At 43.1% G+C, this 24,391-nt stretch overlaps 1 protein-coding gene across 18 annotated transcripts in view; it reads right to left on the bottom strand.

Annotated features, from left to right (window-relative positions):
• The window catches only part of KCNMA1 (potassium calcium-activated channel subfamily M alpha 1), a 976,002-nt gene that overhangs the window by 483,475 nt on the left and 468,136 nt on the right, over positions 1-24,391 (bottom strand). For all 18 annotated transcript variants that reach the window (XM_089682563.1, XM_089682562.1, XM_089682551.1 and 15 more), the window contains exons 4-5: positions 22,233-22,326; positions 18,158-18,269 (exon numbers count right to left, since the gene is read on the bottom strand). In XM_089682563.1, the coding sequence (XP_089538689.1) occupies positions 18,158-18,269; positions 22,233-22,326 (206 nt within the window). The remainder of the gene's footprint in view (positions 1-18,157; positions 18,270-22,232; positions 22,327-24,391) is intronic.

Here is a 24,391-nt window from a genome sequence, read left to right as displayed (position 1 = left end):
CATGGTAACAAACGGTATGTCTACAATACATCTTTCACCCTATAGGGAGGGTAAAGGTAAAATACAGTAATTCAATACAAAATTCTGATTGCCAGAAGTTGGGGAACCATGACTTCATATATAAGTCAAGTTGGCCTAAGCGTATAAGGGCCTGAGAACCTGCACCCAATGTAACACTAGAAAAGGTAAAAGAAAACAGAAGAAAGGGAAAGAAGAAAAGAGAAAGGTCAAAAGAAGAAAAGAGTAGATCCTCCCCGACCCTGCCACCCAACCCCCAGGGCACCACAAGTCACACAGAAGATTGAAAATATCTTGTCCAGGTGTTTCAGAATTTTTCTAAAACTAGTTTATCTCATAGGATACTTGTCAATTTTTCTTGGAGCATAATAGAGGATATTTTGTGTTTGGCCAGTGCAAGATTAATAGTTGGAGATTTCCACGTGTTTTAGAATTTCTTTCATCCTCTAAATCCTCTTTTTCTGCTCTTTCACCCAAAAATCCCCCTCTTTAATCCTTCTAAGTGTAATTTTTAGAATTTCAAAACCAGGGTTTGGATTTATTTAAAATTCTGATTGTCATTTTATTAAAAACTATTTCCCCTGCCTTCCACTGTTTGCCAATCATTTGCAATTCTTTGATATTGTTCCATCCCTTGGCTAATACTTATTTCCTGTTCATTGATATCCTCTTTCTCCCCTCCAATTACCCAACTTGTAAGGTCTATGAAATTCTGATTCATCAAAGGCTCAAACTTGTTATATATGGGTATGGAGAAACTACCCTTGTTACTACAATTCCCATTTTAATCCCCATTTTTTGGGTAAAGTTTATTTTTCTGTTTTATAGTTAATTTTATTGGAAACATATTAGGATTATATTGTGTTCCCGAACGTTTACTCATAGGGGATGAGGCTGCAGAGTCTCCAATTTCTTTTCCTTTATCCTTATATACAGCTACAGGGCAGCACGGGTGCGCAAAATCACATATATATACATGATTTTGCATTTCCGGGTAGGAGGTACACAAGAGGGTGTGCGCGCCCTACCCACGCCACCATTCACGGCCGCAGCTGTCAATCACCGGGTCCCGGCCGGTGATTACTTTCCGACGCTCGGTGATTGATGAACATCTCTGACGGGGAGGAGAACTGTTTATAAACAAAATAGTTCTCCCCCGTCAGCTGGTGCGCTGCTTTGGATGGCTGTGCAGAGCACAACCATGAAAAGCAGTGTGCTTACAGTGAAGCACAGGGACACAGCACTATATAAAACAGTACAGTTAACCCTTTAATCGCCCCTCATGTTAACCCCTTCCTGCCCAGTGTCATTAGTACAGTGTCAGTGCTTTTTATTAGCACTGATCACTGTATTGGTGTCACTGGGGATGTCAGTGACACTAAGTCAGTTCCCCCCAGTGTCAGAATGCCCGATGCAGTCCCGCTATAAGTCGCTGATCGCCGCCATTACTAGTAAAATTTAAAAAAAATCCCAGTATATATACCGCCATTTGTAAACGCTATAACTTTCAAGTAATGCAATTAATTTACACTTATTGGGATTTTTTTTTAGCAAAGACATGTCAAAGAATACATTTTGGCCTAAATTTATGACATGTAATAATGCACAGGCAATCAAATACCACCGAAAGAAAGCTCCATTTGTGGGGAAAAAACGATGTAAATTTAATTTGGGTGCAGCATTGCATGACCGCACATTTGTCAGTTAAAGTAACAGCACCATAACGCAAAAAATGGCCTGGTCAGGAAGGGGTTAAATCCCTAGGAGGGCAAGTGGTTAAAGTCAATTATGTATCTTTGATATTTGATGCACTTTTTAGGCACAATTTCTGGATTTAGTTACAAATAATTTTTTTTTAAAGTTTCTCCAAAAGTCTGTAAATTCATCCATTTTTTTTTTTTTTTTTAAAGGTTCCAGTTTTTACTTTAAATTCCTCTATGATGGCATAGCACCTTAAAGTATATGTGTATGTGGTGGGGAAACATGAGTGATTTGGAGTGGATTCACAGTGGTGATGATACCATGTGGGAAAGAAAAGAAGCATTAAAACAACATTTTTGTTACAGGCATTTGTTGAAAGACTTCTTCAGTGCACAAATACAATATATTGCATATAATATTGCACACTGTGCATACATTGTGTGACATGTTAGCACATTTTGAATGGTGGTAAGGGAAGTATATTACAAATGTTTTGTATTATTTATTGAGCACAGAGAATTTTGAGGTTGTGGCAATTTTTGTGCTATATTGAAAAGAAAAGCTATTCCAACTTCTGCAAATCAAACTGAAGACCGTTAGTTTGCCTATAATCATTTTTTAGAATTCATATTTTCTTAATTTGCCAGTTATCGGGTCTTAAATATGAATTAATTTCCTAGGAATGTTTGACCTGATGACAGGCCCTAGCCATCATGGGAAAGTGTTCTCGATTTGTGATCCAAATGAGAAAGTTTGTGTACTATTCTATTCTTATTAAAAAATTTTCTCTACTTTATCAGCCTTGTCTACTATTGTTCATACAACTATGTGCACCATATTATAATGTACCAGTAGATGGCAGTAGTTACCACAAAATGTATGTCAATCCTTGATCAATATTAGAATCTTCACATTACTTAACTGTACAGAGGGTAGATCATGGAGCAAAATATTTTCCTCATCTAATTGTACATTATTGGTAAATTCATAGTTTCAGTTATTCATTGTGGGTACCTAAGTGCTATACTGGGCGATAAAAGTTTGGTCTATGAATTCATAATGTAAACACAGTATTTTAATAACAAGATGCACTCTTAATAAATCAGTGGCATTATGCTTTACACTACAGAGTCTTTTATCTCTTAATACTGGTAAGCAGAATAGCCAGTATAGGCTACATGTAGCATATAACTAATCATGGCAACCATAAAGAGGGCACAATTAATATCCATGATTAAAAGGTCCACCCCACATCTGGCAAATGTCAGTACTTACAGAACCCCTAGGCAAAATGGGCCATTTTCAAGATGAAAGCGAAATACACACAAAGCAGTGCAATTAATGGGACGTTCCAACATTTAAAATTTCAGTTTGTCTATACTGAAATAAGCATGACACTTTGTTCAGTTAGGGACACACTATTCACCCCAAGCTAACTTTGTGTTTCTGCAACAGGTAGCAGTCTTCACATCTAATAATCTAAAAGCAAGCTCTTGGTATGCATCTTTAAGCACCTATTGGACCCAGGCCTTGGATACATTTTCTGGGGATGTAAACTCACTTCTAAGGCTTCATGAACATGGATGTATTTAATTACCCCTAATTTACAGACTTTTATAGGCATATGACATTTGGAAATGTATGTATAGAAACTTGCTGTATAGATCAGAATATTCATTTATTCTGGCCACTGGAATTAATTTACACGTTTATGTGTGTATGTATATAAATTTTGCCAGTAAGCTCCTCTCTAAATACAGATTTGGACAATTTTTATGCCCCTGAATGCTGCTCTAAAATACAAACCTAAACACCACAATGTACATGAACACTTTGGTGGAGAGTTTCTAAATCTAGTGCACTCAGAATCTAACTTCAGCTGGTACAGTTAAGTTTTTGCAATAAATCCTGGAAGCTGATTGGTTTTTATGCAAAGTTGCACCAGATTTTGCACTCCCCAGTTTTAGTAAATAACCCCCTTTGACTGAAATAGATATGCCTTCAATAAAAAATGCCTATGTGCCTACGGCCTAAAACATTTTAGATTTTGTTTTTTTGCAATGAATTATTGTGTTGGGTTGAAATGATCTATGACAGGGGTTTCCAAACTTTCAAAACAAAAGACCGGTTTACTGTCCTTCAGACTTACGGGGGGGGGGGGGGGCTGGACTGTGGACATTGGGAGTAGAAAAGGTCCTTACATCAGCTGGAGTAAACAATGCCCCATCTTTGGTTTCAGTGGGAGGAATTGTGCCCAATCATTGGTGTCTCTGAGAGGAATTGTGCTCCATTGGTGTCATTGGGCCCTATTACTGGAGTCATTGGGAGCAACTGTGCCCCATTGTTGGTGTCATTGGGAGGAATTCTGCTTTATCATTGGTCCCCACTGTTGGTATCTTTGGGATGAATTGTGCCCCATCGGTATCATTGGGCCCTATTACTGGTGTCATTGGCAGCAATTGTGCCCTATCGTGGGTATCATTGGGAGGAATGCTACCCCTTTGATGTCAGTGGAGGAATTATGCCCCATTGTTGGTATCAGTTAATGAAAAGAGTGCCCCAAGGGCCGGATAAAAGCAAGAAAACGGCTGCATCTGGCCCCCGGGCTGCAGTTTAAGGATCACTGATCTATGAGAAGTCAGATTTCCAAAGACAAGGGTCTTATCACAAACCGTAACTCACTGTCCAGAACAGACAATGGGGTGTATTTATCAAAAATTTGCTGAGATAGTTGTCATTTGAAATTGCATGTACATTTGTTCTGTGTGAATGGGGGCAAAATCGAAATCTATTAAGCTATATTTTTTGCTGGTCAAATATTATTCATTAACCAACAGTAGTGTGATTCAGGTAAATACTGTATAAATGGCTGCTAGAAGTTGCTGATGATCATAGGAAATACATAGTTATTTACTATGATCTTCAGCTCCATCTAATGACCATATTGCAGCATTTTCCTGATTCACTCTATTCTGTATGAATAAAGAATATTAGACCTGGAAAGAACATAGCCTAATATTAGCCTAAGCTACTGTACATGCAGTTTTTCAAGACTAATAACCAACTTTGTTTTATAAATACACCCTTAGAATTTTAAAATTGAAAAATTGTTCTCTTGGTTGATTCTGTAGAACAGGGGTAGGCAACCTTAAAGCGGAGTTCCAGTGAAACTGTAAAAAAAAATCAGCAGTTGCAAACTTTTAAAAAAAACAGACACTTACCTGTCCTTTGATCCCACGGTGTCCGTCCTGCAGCCCGTTTCACCGGCCGTCCTGTGTTCCTGGTGTCAGCATCTTCAATGTGGGAACCCGGTTGTGACAGCTTGCAGCTTCACAGCCAGGTGTCCACTGCGTATGCACAAGTATCGCTACGCTTTTCTGGTCCCGTAGTTTTCTGGGACCTGTCACGTGTCCCAGAAGACTACAGGGAGGGAAGAGGGGAGGACAACTTCCGCTTCCGATCGCCTAGGGGATCGCAGCGGAAGTAAGAGCGAGTACCTGTCAATTTCAGGTACTCGCTTCCCCCACACTCCCCAAAGGAGCCAATCCTTAATGGGGAGCGAGGGACCAGTCTTTAAAGCGGAACTTCCCCTTCTGGGTGGAGCTCCGCTTTAAAGAGGTGGAGAGCTACCCGAACAACATGGGAGAAGCCAAAGATCACTGAGCACAGTGTTGTCTCCTCACACCTGATTTAAACCTCTAGTTGCCATACTACCGTGTCACAATTGCGTGCATTGCACAGCAATCGTGGGTTTAAATCAGGTGGTGAGGAGGCAACATATTGCCTCCTCACAACCTGTCAAACATACTTGGATTGCATTACAGAGGAGCAGCAGTGCCTGATGCACTTGTGAATGAGCACTTAGTTGCATCAAACAAAGCAGCACCCTTATGGCTCGTTCACATGTAAAGTTGGGCTGTGGTAAAACCTTGCGGTTGGAGTCACGGTTTTACCACCCTCAATCCCTACCCCCTTTAGCTGCTGAGGCAGCAGCCAACAGGTGTAAACATGCTGCAGCACGAATTACTCCCCGTTACTTTTGGTGGGTGCTACTGCCTGTCAATAAAGACCCATTCAAATAAATGGGGCACTCTGCAAGTGCCCTGCAACTGCATGCTTCTGCAGGGTCCAAGGGGTTAAAGCAGGTGGTGAGAAAGTAACAAACCACTGCCTGTTTAACCCCTTGTTTGCTGTATAGCACAAGGTTACAGGACACTTGCAGAGTGGCCTCATTCACTTGAATGGGTCATGCTTGGCAGGTACTACACTCACCAGCCATGACAAGGCATAGGAGCCGACACTACAATGGAGATATCAACTTATACAGCTCTTGCTCCCTGTTACAGCTCCAACTTTACAAGAAGTTCCTCTGCATTGCACTCTGTTTGATGCTCTGGGATGGTAGGTCAGGAAGTCCTGACCGTGATCTACCAGTCACCTGGCCGAGATCTACTGGTAGATCACGATCTACTGGTTGCAGACCCCACTGTAGAATGTAAACATAAGTATTTAGCTTTATGATTATATTGAAAAAAGGCATAGATCTACATAGTGTGTACGTTCACTTTGGCATACACTTATTGGACTGGTCTTTGTTTGTGAAATTTTGCATACTTGTGTTGTAAACATTGGTAAAATCTTTAATAAATACAGAATGCAAAAAAAACTAATACAGCTCAAGGTCATCTACGAACTAGCCAGGGAAGGTAAGAGAGAGTATACAGCTCATTAGCTGCAGTCAATTCAGCATGAACCAATAGTCAAACATTTCAAGTAACAGTAAAAACTGTTGCCCCCAGTCAAATTGTTAAGTGTTGTATTAACTCTTGCCCACACAACCCAGAGTTTCATACCGCTATAGGAGGTATATTTGCTGCAGCATGAGTCAGAGCAAACCCATGAGAAGGGGCTACAGATACTGACTGCACAGCCTAAACAAATATCATCCAAAGTATTGTCAGAGATGGGGCTGGGAAACCACGAGTGTACTACTTTGCACAGAAAACCCCTTTCTGGCAATAGTTTATTATTAGCTCAGTCGGCCCATCCAAAGCACACCATCAAGAATATCCCAGTGGGACAGTTCGTACGTTTGCATAGGATTTGTAGTGATGAGTCTCAATTTGAACAAGAATCCTTGGGGTTATATTCCTTGTTTTTAAGCTGTGGTTATACCAAAAGGATGTTGGACAGAGCATACATTGCCAAAGGTAAAAATAGAACGGATCTACGTGTGAAGAAAACCTTTGAACAATCCAAAAATAAAAATACAAACATTCATAAGCTCACCTTTTCCACGCCATACAGTTTGGAGTTCAAACAAATAAGGCATGTTATAGACCGATATTTACTTCTGTTATTTCAAGATATTTGTGCTGAACTCTTTAGGAATGGCATTAATGTAGTCTCAAGAAGAGCCCTATGTTGGGAAATACTCCATCTCCTAGTTTCTTTATTCCCATAGGCATACAGAGCATGACATGGTTCTCTATAAATGTGGGAACAGAGGATGCCTGTACTCGCATGTTTTGGTGGGTCGCAACGTCTGGTGGTCGATACCACAGGTTAAATTCTTTTTATAGTGGTAATACGAAATACTTGATTTATATTCTTACAGTATTTGTAGAATTCAATATGTGGGAAGAACCAAAAGACATTTAAGAGACATTCTACATGATCATTTATATGATAGAGAAATGTGACTCCGCCAATGCTGCAACACACTTCAATAAGTGTCACTCTGGAAACACTTCTGCATTCTTGATACAAGTCATTGAAAGAGTGCGCCCTCCTAAAAGAGAGGGGGATGTTTTTCGCATTCTATGTAAGAGAGAGGTCGACTGGATATTCCATATGCTGCCCTCAGCTAATAATGGAATCTTCTATTCCTCCTACCAGTCCATCCCCCACAGTTATTACCTTTTGTACCACTAGCCCCTCCCTCTTAGATTGTAAGCTCCGAGGAGCAGGGCCCTGCTATCCCTCTTGTATTGAACTGTATTGTTGCTGTATTGTCTCCTGTTATATTGTAAAGCGCTGAGCAAACTGTTGGCGCTATATAAATCTTGAATAATAATAATCATAATAATAATAATATGCAAACCCACAAATCATATGGTAAAATTTTGAGTTGCATGTCACACATTTTTATGAGTGACATGTATGTGGGTACCACCCTTCAGAGGTGGTAGTTTTTTCTGTTTACAGGGATAAAGTCTGTCACATGTCCATTTATTGAATGGTTTTTGAATATTCAGTTCTATATCTTCTTGAAGGGGACTTCTGTACAAGAGAGATCCTTTTGAAGGAGATTTCTGTTAAAGTTTGTTTATTCAATGCAATTCTATTTAGTTACATTAGGAAAAGTTATACATGATTCTATTTATGCATTTAATATCTTTTGCTATTTCTGCAACTTTTCTTGGATTTTTCCTTTTCTGCAGTCAATTCTCTCTTTTTTTTATTTACTTATATTCTTGTTTTTGATTACGATATATGATTTTTGTTGTTTTTCACACTTAACATTTGATAATTGTGTTTTTTTTGCATTTATGGTAACATTGTGTATGGGTCCTGCCTGTATTGCCTATTTAGGGGCGTATCATGAAATCAGTGAGCCCATGTGCAAGATCAAAATGGGCCCTAGGCAGTGATAAAAAAAAAATGCGGAGCACTAAGCATGCTGGATTAAAAAGTGGGCGTGGTTTAATTTGTGTTTAAAATAGGCGTGACTTAAAGGGGTGTGGTTAAATAGTGTCCGAGATGGCTTACATAGTGCAAAATATGGTAATGTTAAATAGGGAATGTACAGTGGGGAGTGTATGGTGATGGGGTAGTATGTACAGGGAGAGGAGTGCAGAGCATATGGTGGTGGGTAGTATGTGCAGGATGGTGTCAGTAAGGCAGTGGATGATGTCAGTAGTTCTTTATTTTTAATATTTTTTTCTTTTTTTTTTTACAATTCAATGTTTTATTATTTTTATCATTTTTTCAAAATGCTTTTGGGTGGCTAGTGGATGGTCTCAGTAGAGCAATGGAGTGGGTGTCAGAATTGTTTTATTTTTATTATTTAATGTTTTAACCACTTGCCCTCCAGAGGATTTACCCCCCTTCCTGAGCAGCGCTGCGTTACTTTAACTGCATGGTCATGCAATGCTGCACACAAATTAAATTTACGTCCTTTTTTTCCTCACAAATGGAGATTTCTTTCAGTGGTATTTGATCGCCAGAGCATTTTTTATTTTTTGTGCTATAAAAAAAGACCGACAATTTTGTGAAAAAAAATATTTTTTTTCTTTTTGTTATTAAGCATGTCCAGTAAAAAATAAATAAATTAAATTTCGTCATAAATTTAGGCCAAAATGTATTCTGCAACATGTCTTTGCTAAAAAAAAAATCCCAATGTGTGTAAATTAATTGGTTTATGTGAAAGTTATAGCGTTTACAAATGGCGATATACAGTCAGGTCCATAAATATTGGGACATCGACACAATTCTAACATTTTTGGCTCTATACACCACCACAATGGATTTGAAATGAAACTAACAATATCTGCTTTAACTGCAGACTGTCAGCTTTAATTTGAAGGTATTTACATCCAAATCAGGTGAACAGTGTAGGAATTACAACAGTTTGCATATGTGCCTCCCACTTGTTAAGGGACCAAAAGTAATAGGACAGAATAATAATCATAAATCAAACTTTCACTTTTTAATACTTGGTTGCAAATCCTTTGCAGTCAATTACAGCCTGAAGTCTGGAACGCATAGACATCACCAGACGCTGGGTTTCATCCCTGGTGATGCTCTGCCAGGCCTCTACTGCAACTGTCTTCAGGTCCTGCTTGTTCTTGGGGCATTTTCCCTTCAGTTTTGTCTTCAGCAAGTGAAATGCATGCTCAATCGGATTCAGGTCAGGTGATTACCTTGGCCATTGCATAACATTCCACTTCTTTCCCTTAAAAAACTTTGGTTGATTTTGCAGTATGTTTTGGGTCATTGTCCATCTGCACTGTGAACCGGCGTCCAATGAGTTCTGAAGCATTTGGCTGAATATGAGCAGATAATATTGCCCGAAACACTTCAGAATTCATCCTGCAGCTTTTGTCAGCAGTCACATCATCAATAAATACAAGAGAACCAGTTTCATTGGCAGCCATACATGCCCACGCCATGACACTACCACCACCATGCTTCACTGATGAGGTGGTATGCTTAGGATCATGAGCAGTTCCTTTCCTTCTCCATACTCTTCTCTTCCCATCACTCTGGTACAAGTTGATCTTGGTCTCATCTGTCCATAGGATGTTGTTCCAGAACTGTGAAGGCTTTTTTAGATGTTGTTTGGCAAACTCTAATCTGGCCTTCCTGTTTTTGAGGCTCACCAATGGTTTACATCTTGTGGTGAACCCTCTGTATTCACTTTGGTGAAGTCTAGTTTTGCCTAATGTTTTTGCTATCTCTCTGATGGGTTCGTTTTGTTTTTTCAGCCTAATGATGGCGTGCTTCACTGATAGTGACAGCTCTTTGGATCTCATCTTGAGAGTTGACAGCAACAGATTCCAAATGCAAAGAGCACACTTGAAATGAACTATGGACCTTTTATCTGCTCATTGTAATTTGGATAATGAGGGAATAACACATACCTGGCCATGGAACAGCTGAGAAGCCAATTGTCCCATTACTTTTGGTCCCTTAACAAGTGGGAGGCACATATGCAAACTGTTGCAAACTGTTGTAATTCCTACACCATTCACCTGATTTGGATATAAATACCCTCAAATTAAAGCGGACAGTCTGCAGTTAAAGCAGATCTTGTTCATTTAATTTCAAATCCATTGTGGTGGTGTGTTGATGTCCCAATATTTATGGACCTGACTGTATATACTGGGATTTTTTTTTATTTTTACTAGTAATGGCAGCAATCAGCGACTTATAGCGCTGGCTATACTAATGACTGTACTAATGGCACTGGGCAGGAAGGGGTTAACATCTGTGGCGATCAAAGGTGTGCTGGGTGTGTTTACTATGGGGCTGTGTCTGCGTGCTTCACTGTAAGCACACTGCTTTGCACAGCACAGCCATTCAGAGCAGTGTGCACGTGCTGACAGGGAGAAGAACCGTTTTGTTTAGTAACAGTCCCCCCCCCCCGTTAGAGATCCTCGGCAATCACTGCACTGGGCGCCGACGAGTAATCACAGGCCGGGACCCGGTGATTGACAGCCGTGGCCACCAATGGGCGACGTGGGTAGAAGGCGTACCCCCTACCTGGAAATGCAAAACCACGTGTATATATATGTGATTTTGCGCACCCATGTTGCCCTGTAGCAGTATGTCTGCTATAGGGTAGACGGGAAAAAGTTAATTATTTTGTACAATTTCTTTTTGCATAATGTTTTTCACAATGATTTTGTGGGGGCAGTGGACAGTGTCAGTAGGGAGAGAACAGGAAGCACTAGTATATGTTGAGCTGTCATTAGATTGGGATCAATAAACAGAACCTGTAACCCCCTATATCATGCGTCCCTATCACAGTCCCCCATACATCAGATGTCCCCACATGGGACCAACTACTACCACAGGCTGATGACACAAAACTAAATGTCTTTGGCTGCATTCATGAATGCTGTTGCTGGAGGACACAGTAGGAAAGAGGAGGGAGAGAGATTTGAAGGAAGGAAAGAAATGGAGGAAGAAAGGAAGGAAAGGAGTGAGGGAATGAATGGATGGCTGGAGGAAGGGAGCAAGGGAAGGAATGGGATGGAGGAAGGGAGCAAGGGAAGGAATGGGATGGAGGAAGGAAGAAAGGAAGGGAGGAAGGGGATAGAGGAAGGAAGATAGGAAGGGGATGGAGGAAGGAAGGGGGTGAATGGAGGGAGGGAGGGAGGTAGGGATAGAGGGAGGTAGGGATAGAGGGAGGTAGGGATAGAGGGAGGTAGGGATAGAGGGAGGTAGGGATAGAGGGAGGTAGGGATAGAGGGAGGTAGGGATAGAGGGAGGTAGGGAGGGATAGAGGTAGGGAGGTAGGGAGGGATAGAGGTAGGGAGGTAGGGAGGGATAGAGGTAGGGAGGTAGGGAGGGATAGAGGGAGGGAGGGATAGAGGGAGGGAGGGAGGGATAGAGGGAGGGAGGGAGGGATAGAGGGAGGGAGGGATAGAGGGAGGGAGGGATAGAGGGAGGGATAGAGGGAGGGATAGAGAGAGGGAGGGAGGGATAGAGGGAATGAATGGATGGCTGGAGGAAGGGAGCAAGGGAAGGAATGGGATGGAGGAAGGAAGAAAGGAAGGGGATAGAGGAAGGAAGATAGGAAGGGGAAGGAGGAAGGAGGAAGGAAGGGGGTGAATGGAGGGAGGGAGGTAGGGATAGAGGGAGGTAGGGATAGAGGGAGGTAGGGATAGAGGGAGGGAGGGATAGAGGGAGGGAGGGATAGAGGGAGGGAGGGATAGAGGGAGGGAGGGATAGAGGTAGGGAGGGATAGAGGTAGGGAGGGATAGAGGTAGGGAGGGATAGAGGTAGGGAGGTATAGAGGTAGGGAGGTAGAAAGGGATAGAGGTAGGGAGGGATAGAGGGAGGGATAGAGGGAGGGAGGGAGGGAGGGAGGGAGGGAGGGAGGGAGGGAGGGAGGGAGGGAGGGATAGAGAGAGGGAGGGAGGGATAGAGGGAGGGAGGAATAGAGGGAGGGAGGGATAGAGGGAGGGAGGGAGGGATAGAGGGAGGGAGGGATAGAGGGAGGGAGGGAGGGAGGGATAGAGGGAGGGAGGGAGGGAGGGATAGAGGGAGGGAGGGAGGGAGGGAGGGATAGAGGGAGGGAGGGAGGGAGGGATAGAGGGAGGGAGGGATAGAAGGAAGGAAGGAAGGGGGGAAGGAAGGAAGGAAAGAAGGGGGGAAGGAAGGAAGGAAAGAAGGGGGGAAGGAAGGAAAGGGGGACGGAAGGAAGGAAGGAAGGGAGGAAGGGAGGAAGGAAGGGAGGAAGGGAGGAAGGGAGGGAGGAAGGGAGGGAGGAAGGGAGGAAGGAAGGGAGGAAGGAAGGGAGGAAGGGAAGAAGGGAGGGAGGAAGGGAAGGAGGAAGGAAGGGAGGAAGGAAGGGAGGGAGGAAGGGAGGGAGGGAAGAAGGAAGGAAGGGAAGGAGGAAGGAAAGGAGGGAGAAAGGAACGGAGGGAGGAAGGAACGGAGGGAGGAAGGAACGGAGGGAGGAAGGAACGGAGGGAGGAAGGAAGGGAGGGAGGGAGGAAGGAAGGGAGGGAGGGAGGAAGGAAGGGAGGGAGGGAGGGAGGAAGGAAGGGAGGGAGGAAGGAAGGGAGGGAGGAAGGAAGGAAGGAAAGAAGGGGGGAAGGAAGGAAGGAAAGAAGGGGGGAAGGAAGGAAAGGGGGACGGAAGGAAGGAAGGAAGGGAGGAAGGGAGGAAGGAAGGGAGGAAGGGAGGGAGGAAGGGAGGGAGGAAGGGAGGAAGGAAGGGAGGAAGGAAGGGAGGAAGGGAAGAAGGGAGGGAGGAAGGAAGGAAGGGAGGAAGGAAGGGAGGGAGGGAGGGAGGGAAGGAGGAAGGAAGGGAGGAAGGAAGGGAGGGAGGAAGGAAGGGAGGGAAGAAGGAAGGAAGGGAAGGAGGAAGGAAAGGAGGGAGAAAGGAACGGAGGGAGGAAGGAACGGAGGGAGGAAGGAACGGAGGGAGGAAGGAAGGGAGGGAGGGAGGAAGGAAGGGAGGGAGGGAGGAAGGAAGGGAGGGAGGGAGGAAGGAAGGGAGGGAGGAAGGAAGGGAGGGAGGAAGGAAGGGAGGGAGGAAGGAAGGGAGGGAGGAAGGAATGAAGGAAGGGGGGGAGGGGAGGGAAGGAAGAGGAGTAGGGAAGAAGGAAGAAAATAAAGGAGGGGGGGAAGGAAAGGCGGAAGTAAGGAAGGAAAGAAAGGAGGGAAGGGAGAAAAGAAGGAATAAAACAAAAGTACACTGGCCATTATCCCAGGTAACTTTTTTAAAACGCAGATAAAATATACTCACAAACAAGTGATGACAGATTCCATAAAAATTGACAGTCACAAGATGCATTTGTCCAAGCCAAAGACCCTGACGTCAATGAAGTGCCATCCAAGGGCCAAAATTCACTGACGCGTTTTGAGAGTAATCCTGCGGAAGAGGGGGGGAGGAAAGAAGGAAGGGAGGGAGGAAGGAAGGGGAGGGAGGAAAGAAGGAAGGGGAGGGAGGAAAGAAGGAATGGGATGGAGGAAGGGAAGGGGATGGAGGAAGGGAAGGAAAAAAAAGGGAGGGAATGGAGGGAGGACGGAAGGAAATGGGAGAAGAAAGGAAAGGAGGGTAGGACTCACATGGATGGTTCCTGGCTTACTGGTATCATTCAGAAGCATCACACAGCTTCCGGCTGCTCTGTACACAATTTCCTGCCGACACATCTCCTTCTCAGAAGCTGCACGGACTGGAGTATGTGCAGGGACAGGGGGAAGCAGAGAAGATCCGGCTCTCTCTTCTGCCATTGTTGTGGAGGATGGGGGAAGGCCTGGGTACTGTGTCAGAGAAGATGAGGGAGAAGAGACCTGAGGGGGGCTGAGAAACACACGGGGGAGAGAGACCAGAAGGGAAATCCGATGCACAGTTAGGGATGATCGGTGCAGCGTTGGGGACAGTTACAAACAGCGACTTCCCTGAATGGCTTTCAATCAAGCAGCTGAAAGCGGATTCTCCTCCTCTCCCTCCTCCAGCATTCAGCTGCTTCATTGAAAGCCATACAGGGAGACTGCTGCTTGCAACTGTCCCCACCGCTGCACAGATCATCCCCAACTTTGCTCCTGATACATCTCACCTGTGGGTGCAGGGTGTCCACAGTACAGTGTGGCCCCCCCCCCAACCCTTGGGGCCCGTGTGCAGTGAACACCCTGTACCCATGGATGATACGCCACTGTGCCTATGGGTTTTTCCCTGTTCAGGGTTAACATGTGAATAAGCAGCACTCACACCTGTGGTTTTAGAGGTGTATATAAGAGACAAAATTAAGTGCTGAATTTATGTTCTGAATAAGCGATAAAGAGCGTGAAATGAGTCAAAATCTCTCCCGATTGTCCTTTTATCTGTGTGCTAAGAACTTTTTGTTGTTTATAAACATTTTTAATTAAATCATCACGTCCCAGCGGAGTGTGCAGCCATTCTCTTCTATTATTATTGTCAGAGAGGTCCTAGATCGGTTTCCTTACTTGTTTTTGAAGAGGAGCAGGAATTCAGAAAAAAATGTAAGCAAAAAGCATGGCTTTCAGATAAAAGTCCCTTAGAATTATCAGGTTCAACATGTCAAATACAGGTGTGTCAGAGATCTTGATGGAAAGAGAAGTAATTTGTGCCATGAAGGCATGACATCGCTGAAGGACCCCCTCTTGTCAAGGTCGAATCTAGCTTTTTAATTGTTGAAAGGATTTAAGACAGTGGTTCATACAGACATGTAATAAGGTAAGCAACCTAGCTTTTGCCCAAACCTGTAAACCATGAAACTTTAGAATCTCTGGGAGTAGGTTAGACTAGATAGGAGGTGAATTAAGTGTATCCAGACAACCCCAATAAGTTTCTTCCACCATCTAGACTTGCCCCATCAACTCTATGGTTAACAAGTGTGAGTGGGAATTCAAGAAATAATTTCTACAGAATACAGAAGGATCATTTCCCCCCAAATAGATATCTGAGTATTCTATGTGAACAACATTTTTCAGGAGCTCTCGATACAACCATGAAGGGTTCAACCCACTTAAAAAATATGTAAAATTTGGATGGTCATAGATTAAGCTGCCCATATATGAATCGAAATTTGGCCAGTAGTTATTTCGACACCATAGAAGTCAATCCAACGATCCATACTGATAAGTGTATTCTGGAGGAGGCCTAGGAGTCAAAATACCATAGCACAGTGGGGTGTATTCCCCCATCCACCTCGATTGTATGGATGGGAGAATCCAATTTTTTTTTCTTTTTCAGTTTTATCAGCTGGCTAGCATTGGACTGAATCATTCACGTTTATATATTTCCCTGTGACAACAGAGGCACTGTTTAGGAGTTCCTAGTTCTGTCATCCTCCCTACAGAGTTTCAAACCTCCAGCAACAGCAGCCTCACTCAATCTGCTGCATTGTTTGCATATTAATTCAAATGGAAGTCAGCAGGGTTGCTATATGCGTTTCAACTTGGTGTCCTGTGGCTTTCACATATATTTGCAAATGTGTGCAACTAAACCCTCTGTCTTTGACATGAAGTAATAGACAGGGCTAATTTGTTTTTGTTTTGTTTTTTTTCCCCAGACGCCGCTGATCGCTCAGTTCTCCCCGCCACTCTCAAGCAGAGAACAGTGACTGTCAGTCGCAGCTGCCTGCTCTGCCCCAGTCCCCCAGTGCTCACTGGAACACTGAGCTGTGTAGGGGGTGGAAGTGGTTGGCTGAGGCTCTCAGTAGCTCTCTGAGAGGCTGAGCCTGGTGCCAGTTTAGGCTCCTGGATGGATCCCGACCAAATGGTCATGATCTTTCCCCAGCCTGGATTGGCTCTGTGCCGGCTGAAAATGGGACACAAGAGTGCAGAACAAACTGAACTCCTGTGATCTAGGAGAGTAGTACAGCCAAATGAGCTTTGGCTGTACTTCTCCTTTAGCCTATGCAAAACTTTAAAAAAACAAACCTGACTTTAGATGCAATTTGCTTACAGAAATTTAAAACTTACATTACAGCATATGTAATGTTATACTTACTTTTACAGCACCCCTATTTGTATTCATTCTGATCAAATCCCCTCCATGTGCTTTATTAACTACTTTTACTTGTCAGCATTTCCTTGCTGATGTCATTTGAGTCAGCTCTTATTTCTGTCAGTAAAACTATCACAAAAGCAAGGTAAGGAAAGGTATCCTCACATGCCTAAACCAACAGTGGGTTTGGTAAATCCATTGCATTGGATACCATTCTGAATCTATATATTAGATATATAATGAAACACTCTGGATCAAACTTGCCATAAGAGGTAATGACACGTATTTAATTTTGGAGAAACATGAACAGGAGGAACCATAGGCCAGACGTTGTCTAGAGTTGTACAGTTACACTAATAGTCAAGATAGTGCTAACTAAACAATATAAGATTAAAATGTCTTCTACATAAATTGTTCTTTACACTGTATTTTAGAATGTTTTATTCACCAGTCTTAAAAAGTTTCAGAAAATATTTCTAACCTCCAAAGTGTTCTTTTTTGGACAGAGTGAACAAAGGAGATATTTTTACAATTTTATTTTATCCAAGATGTCATTTGAACATATTACAGGGAGTTTTACTGATACTGTGAAGTGGGATGATACACAGAAATCAATAACAAGTATATGGCAAAAGTCCTTATATAGTTACAAAGAGTACTTTGATTTCTATTTAAAAAAAAAAAAAAAAGATATAAAGCAGAACAGCTGCTAAGAAAAAGAAAAAATACCACTCAATCAAATTAATGAATGGATTGGATAATTTTGCAAGATGTAGATGTAACACACTTTTCCATGGCCTTAACATGCTGGACCTGGAGCAATACACACCCCTCAACTAAATACTACTTTTTTCCTGTGTCAATCTATGTTGTGTGTCTCTACACTGGTTGCTCATTCAATGCAGAATCAGTTTTAAATTTCCAGACAAAGCCTTACACAGTTTGCTATCTTTGTTCATAAAGTTTTTGAGTGGCCACATTTCTTTGCATATTAGCATGATTATGATCTACACTGAGGTCAATAAAACTGTTTTCAGAGCTAGAGTACTAACCAATGCAGTTACATCTGTTATTTTTTTTTTTTAATTCCTACACACTGCAGTTTTGCTGTGGTTTCTAATAAGTACATCTTCCATAGGGATGACAGTTACTGCATGTAAAATGCTTATTGTGTATATACATTCATTTAATGTAAACAATCTCAAGAAAAAGAATAAAAAAAAAACAGTTAAAGATTCATATTAAATACACGTTGGATTTTATTCACCTTCTCACTCTGGAATCCAGGAGTGTTACTCTATTGTTGTAGCATTTCCTCCCATTTGACATAAGACTTTTGTATAACCACCAAGTCTTTAAAGCAGAAATATTGCTAAGTATCTAAATCCGCAGCTCTTATAGTCATGTGTAAACTGTGTTATCTTACATATAATTTGTAATTCTCTTGAGCCACCACCCAAGATTTGCTCTTCTTGGCCAGAGAACGTAGTCAGGACCACAATTTTGTCCACTGCAGTGAAAGCAAGGCAGTTTGGTCATGGACCTGCACCACCATATGACTGAACAATCAGGGAGCAGCAGTACATGATGAACAGTAATGAGATCACCATATTTTCTGAAAAAGGTTAACTCCGCTAACATGAATAAACTTATAAATGCTTGTTTGATCACATAGACTATATTAACCATCTGGCATACTGAAACTAGAAGACCTCATTGTGCTTACCCAGCCAGCTCCTGTTTAAATAAACCGACACAAACACGGGAGGCACTGTAAAGAAATCCACCACAGAGTTCACTTCCAGCCAGAACCACAGTTTGTCATTGGCAGCAATAAACTGTGAAAAGATCAGAGTCCTGCTGTTAAACCTCCAAAAAAAAAAATTACTACAATGGATCAACATCCAAAGCTACAGTAATTCTAAGACCATACCTACATTTTGTATTACACCATAAATTCTCTTTTTTTTTTTTAAATTTAACACATTAATGATTTGCCTGGAGCTCCATTTAAATAGTAAGAAAATGCACAACATTAATAAATATACTTGATTTAGGAATACATTTGCCATTAAAATGTAGTCATTATTTGTAACCTGTTCCAGATCTGTAAGATTAATCCATACTTTAAATTATGTATTTTTCTGCAAATGTTCATATATCTTTATTTTTCAAGCCCAACTCCAGCCATTTTTTTGCTTTACATTTTGGATAGGGTAGGGGAAATTTAATTTTTCAGGTTTAAAATTCAGTTATCATATTAATATTACTTTGACACCTTTAAAATAAATGGCGGGAGAGGATGTCACTGTGACTGGAAAACGTAGCAATAAAACTACTGTTCCTTTCCTCAGGGAATGAAAAGTGGGGTAGATTTACTGAAATTGGAGAGTACTTCTAGGCCAGTGGTTCTCAACCTTTCTAATGCCGTGACCCCTTAATACAGTTCCTCATGTTGTGGTGACCCCCAACCATAAAATTATTTTCGTTGCTACTTCATAACTGTAATTTTGCAGTGGGAGGACTAGCGCCCCATCACTGATGTCAGTGGGATGAATAGTGTCCCATCGTTGGTGTCAGTGGGAGGAATAGTGCCCCATCATTGGTATCAGTGGGAGGAATAGTGTCCCATCATTGGTGTCAGTGGGAGGAATAGTGCCCCATCATTGGTGTCAGTGGGAGGAATAGTGCCCCATCATTGGTGTCAGTGGGAGGAATAGTGCCCCATCATTGGTGTCAGTGGGAGGAATAGTGCCCCATAATTGGCATTAGTGGGAGGAATAGTGCCCCATAATTGGCATTAGTGGGAGGAATAGTGCCCCATCATTGGTGTCAGTGGGGGGAATAGTGCCCCATCATTGGTATCAGTGGGAGGAATAGTGTCCCATCATTGGTATCAGTGGGAGGAATAGTGTCCCATCATTGGTGTCAGTGGGAGGAATAGTGCCCCATCATTGGTGTCAGTGGGAGGAATAGTGCCCCATCATTGGTGTCAGTGGGGGGAATAGTGCCCCATAATTGGCATTAGTGGGAGGAATAGTGCCCCATCATTGGTATCAGTGGGAGGAATAGTGTCCCATCATTGGTATCAGTGGGAGGAATAGTGTCCCATCATTGGTGTCAGTGGGAGGAATAGTGCCCCATCATTGGTGTCAGTGGGAGGAATAGTGTCCCATCATTGGTGTCAGTGCGAGGAATAGTGCCCCATCATTGGTGTCAGTGGGAGGAATAGTGCCCCATCATTGGTGTCAGTGGGAGGAATAGTGCCCCATCATTGGTATCAGTGGGAGGAATAGTGCCCCATCATTGGTGTCAGTGGAAGGAATAGTGCCCCATCATTGGTGTCAGTGGGAGGAATAGTGCCCCATCATTGGTGTCAGTGGAAGGAATAGTGCCCCATCATTGGTGTCAGTGGGAGGAATAGTGTACAATCATTGGTGTCAGTGGGAGGAATAGTGCCCTGTCATTGGTGTCAGTGGGAGGAATAGTGCCCCGTCATTGGTGTCAGTGGGAGGAATAGTGCCCCACCATTGGCGTCAGTGGGAGGAATAGTGCCCCATCATTGGTGTCAGTGGGAGGAATAGTGCCCCATCATTGGTGTCAGTGGGAGGAATAGTGCCCCATCATTGGTGTCAGTGGGAGGAATAGTGCCCCATCGTGGGTGTCAGTGGGAGGAATAGTGCCCCATTGTGGGTGTCAGTGGGAGGAATAGTGCCCCATTGTGGGTGTCATTGGGAGGAATAGTGCCCCATCATTGGTGTCAGTGGGAGGAATAGTGCCTCATCATTGGTGTCAGTGGGAGGAATAGTGCCCCATCATTGGTATCAGTGGGAGGAATAGTGCCCCATCATTGGTGTCAGTGGGAGGAATAGTGCCCCATCATTGGTGTCAGTGGGAGGAATAGTGCCCCATCATTGGTGTCAGTGGGAGGAATAGTGTCCCATTGTGGGTGTCAGTGGGAGGAATAGTGCCCCATCATTGGTATCAGTGAGAGGAATAGTGCCCCATCATTGGTATCAGTGAGAAGAATAGTGCCCCATCATTGGTGTCAGTGGGAGGAATAGTGCCCCATCATTGGTGTCAGTGGGAGGAATAGTGCCCCATCGTTGGTGTCAGTGGGGGGAGGAATAGTGCCCCACCGTTGGTGTCAGTGGGGGGAGGAATAGTGCCCCATCGTTGGTATTAGTGACACAAATGATGGGGCACTATCCCTTCCACTGACACCAATGATACTTACCTTGCTGACTCCTGCTCCAGCCTGGGCTCACTCTCTCCCTCTCCCATCTACAGCCAGCATACCTGGCTGCAGCAGCAAAATTTGCACTTACCTGTCAGCTGTCTTCCTTCTCTGGCCTCTCTCTTCACTCGCTCCTGCAGCTCCCTCGATCTTCTTCGATCTGCGCGCGCTGCCGCTCGGCTCCTCCTCTCCAAGCTCCACCTCCTCGCCGGTGATTGGCCGCCTGTGTGCCTCTCCTGAGCTACAGTTCCGGTGGCCAATCAGTGGTGAGGAGGCGGAGCTGTTGAGTGATCCCAGAGGTGTGGCTAGGTTACAGGGGCAGCATATCATCCCACCCACAGATCGCCTGAGACAGGAGCGGTGTCTCGGTTCCTAAGACCATCGGAAATATGTGTTTTCCGATGGTCTTAGGCGACCCCTGTGAAATGGTCGTTCGACCCCCAAAGGGGTCGCGACCCCCAGGTTGAGAACCGCTGTTCTAGGCTCTTATAAAAGCTTAATTCAACAAGCTGAAGTTAGATGCAGATTGGCCACCATGCACCAGATTTTTCTCTCTCCAGTTATAGCAAATCAACCCCAATATGTTTTTGTTTGTGTTCTCATTGGAGAAAATTCCCATAACTTCTTACCTGACTGTCTGAGGGGAAATCCTCCCACTACAGAAACACAGAAGGCAATAAAAACCTGAAACAAAAACAGTTTTTTTTTTCTCCTGCATAAGTTAGGGATTGATGAAGTGCTCAAGAGATGGCAGTGCAAACTGTGTGTATGAAAAACATCTGAGTATTACTTGTACAAAAACAGAATGTGGTTTATGGTTTTACACTTTTGGTGCTCATGTCTCTCCAGAAACTTCTGTGCATTGTGCAAGTGTCCTTTGTAAACTTTAGTGATCCTTAAATTGATGTTACAAACAAAGAAAAAGCGGTTGCACTCCAATGATGTCAATAAAGCTTGACAGCTTTATTGATGGACAGGAATACACTGTATCCTTCCATCATAGGTTTGCCTTCTAACAAGCTTTGCCCATTTGGACTTAATTATTGATCAATATCTCTACTATTAAAGCAGAGTTCCAGCTGAATAAAAACTGTAGTTGCTGACTTTTAAAATACAGCCACCACTGGTTTCACCAGCCGTCTTCTCTCCCTGGCGCCAGCATCTTCAGTGTGGGCACCCGGCTGTTACAGCTTGTGGCTTCACAGCCAGGTGCACACTGCGTATGCGCGAGAAGCGCTGTGCTTTGTGAATGGCCCCATAGTCTTCTGGGACCTGTCACATGTCCCAGAAGACTACGGGGGGGGGGGGTGGCAACTTCTGTTTCCGATCGTCTAGGCAATCGATGTGGAAGTGCGTACCCGCTCCTTAAAGGTGCCAATCCTTAATGGGGAGCGGGCGACAAAGCATTAAAGTGGAACTTCCACTTTTGGGTGGAACTCCGCTTTAAGCCTAAATGGGTGAAACACATTATAGTGGCAGACCTAGCGTGGAAGGATGCAGTGTGTGCTGTCCATCAATAAAGCAAATACATCCATATTAAAAATTTGTATTTGTTTATATTTACCCGTAGACCAAAGTAAAGAAGGAAGAAGATGTTGAAGGCCATGTCTATCTGAAGTGTAAAGTCTTTGTAGAAGTTTTGGCATGTTTCAATAGGGCTAAAAGAAAAAAAAAATGACATAAAAAACTTAAAAGCATATATACGGTCAAAATTTAAAATCATATATTCATATTAAATTTCAATTATTTCTAGTCTACTCCTATTTAAACAATCTTGAAGTTTGAAAGGTTACGGTTTGTAGAGTCCCATATACAGTATTTACTTTCTTGAATGCAGTGGCAGATATTCACTGTGCCTTGTGAATATGAACTGCTTGTGTGGCACATTTCACAGAGACATCCTTTTCAACTACAGAGGTGCTAAAAGGAAGAGTTTCAGAAGGCACAGTCAATATAGGAAACACATCACAGCAAGCAACCATTGGATATGTAGTGCTTTGAAATCAAACTTAAACCAAAGAAAGGAGCAGAGATGAATCTAGAAAGCATGCAAGGAATCCAGGAGGTCGTGGAAAGACAAGCAGCACTCACAACATGAAAGGGAATTTTTGAAGTATACTTATATTGGATTGTCAATAACTGTGGTTTGTATTGCTATTACAATGCTAATAATATTAAAGGTTATGCTGTAGAACTATTTATATTTTCTTGAGTAGAACACTCAACATTGTAGCAGAACTTACATGCACTTTGCTGTTGTTTTTATAAATGCTTTCCTCTCTGCATCCTCCTCAGTCTGCCCGATGGCCCTGCTGGCCAACTCTAGGTACAGGTGTGTCCCCTATGCCAACTAGGACCTTTGGGGTCCTGCTGCAATCTTCACTACATCCCCCCTGCCATTTAGAACTCTAATTTCACGTGCAGTCATTCCTGAGTGGGTCACAGAGCCAAAGCTATGCTGACTTGGGAGCCACTGTCAATCACAGCTGTGTTGGAGTAGGAAAGGCATGGCTTTGGATCTCTTTGCCAGTATGTGCGGTGCTGGGAAGGCCATAAGTAAGATTGTAGTACTAAATGGGAGTGCGCATGCAGTGGAGATTCCAGTTCTGACGAAGTCTGCGGTGATTGGCGGACGAAACGCGTCAACGTATTGACGTCACTACGCTCGGCGTCTTCACTGGGTGCGGCGCCTACGAGGCGGGAAGGAACGGCGGTGTCACAGCTCCCTGCTAGGAAGGCCCAAGACCCTCTGAGAACTACCACTGGGCTACTATTACAGCGGTTCGCAAAACGGCAATCCCTCAGGGAAACATACCTTCCACCGGTGGCAAGTTATTTAAAGCTTACGGCTGTTGAGATTCATAGAGTCTATGTGGTGGCAATAGGGCATGTTTTATGGGCCTAATTTACCCTGTATACTCTGGGAATTTTTTGGAAACCCTCTTTGGAGGATAATCTACATGTATATATATATATACGCTATCCTATTCAGGCATTCTTTGCTGTGACATAGCCACATCCTTATAAAACCGCAATAACCTTCTCAAATTGAGCAATTTTTGGAAACTCTGTATTGGGTATACTGAACTTAGGTATCTACGGCCTGCTATATGCTACATACACATTATATATGTGTTTGGAATCCACGCACTGTGACTACCTGGCTCCTCACCCCCATATGCATCTCTGAAAAAGCATCAAGGACCTGATCCTAATTCAAGTTGACAGGAGTCCTCTTGATCTTTATTGATGGTAATATATCCACATTCTGTGTGCGTTTTGTTTTCGGGGTCACTTGATGCCTATGATCTATATATTTATCATTTTTCTCTATATATATCCTCAGAATCATTTGGTACTGCGGACCTTGTTTTACTTGGGGTGGCTATCCAGGAAGTCCCTACATTTGAGAAGCGGGCATGATAGTCTCATTATTGAGAAGGTAATAGTAGTATCCATTGACTAATGTGGAGGGAGGCCTGGTGATTTTTGGATGTGAATTGGTTTTCATATTCCTATACATATATTATGTATTTTTGTGTTCCAGCTCTTACATTCCAGGAGGTCCCTGACATATATGGGGAACACATCTGTTGAACACATGGTTTACTCGAATTTAAGTGGGAAACCCACAGAAATCCAGGATAACTATCGCATCATTATACAACTCTGCCTTATATGGTGCTCTACTTGCTAAGATGACCCTAAATTGAAGACGCTAAG

Source organism: Staurois parvus, unplaced genomic scaffold, assembly GCF_062004578.1.
Source record: "Staurois parvus isolate SC_StPar_1 unplaced genomic scaffold, SC_StPar_1.0 ptg000291l, whole genome shotgun sequence".
Lineage (NCBI taxonomy): Eukaryota > Metazoa > Chordata > Amphibia > Anura > Ranidae > Staurois > Staurois parvus.
The sequence above is the reverse complement of the archived record's forward strand: the minus strand, read 5'-3'. Positions and strand labels throughout refer to the sequence as shown.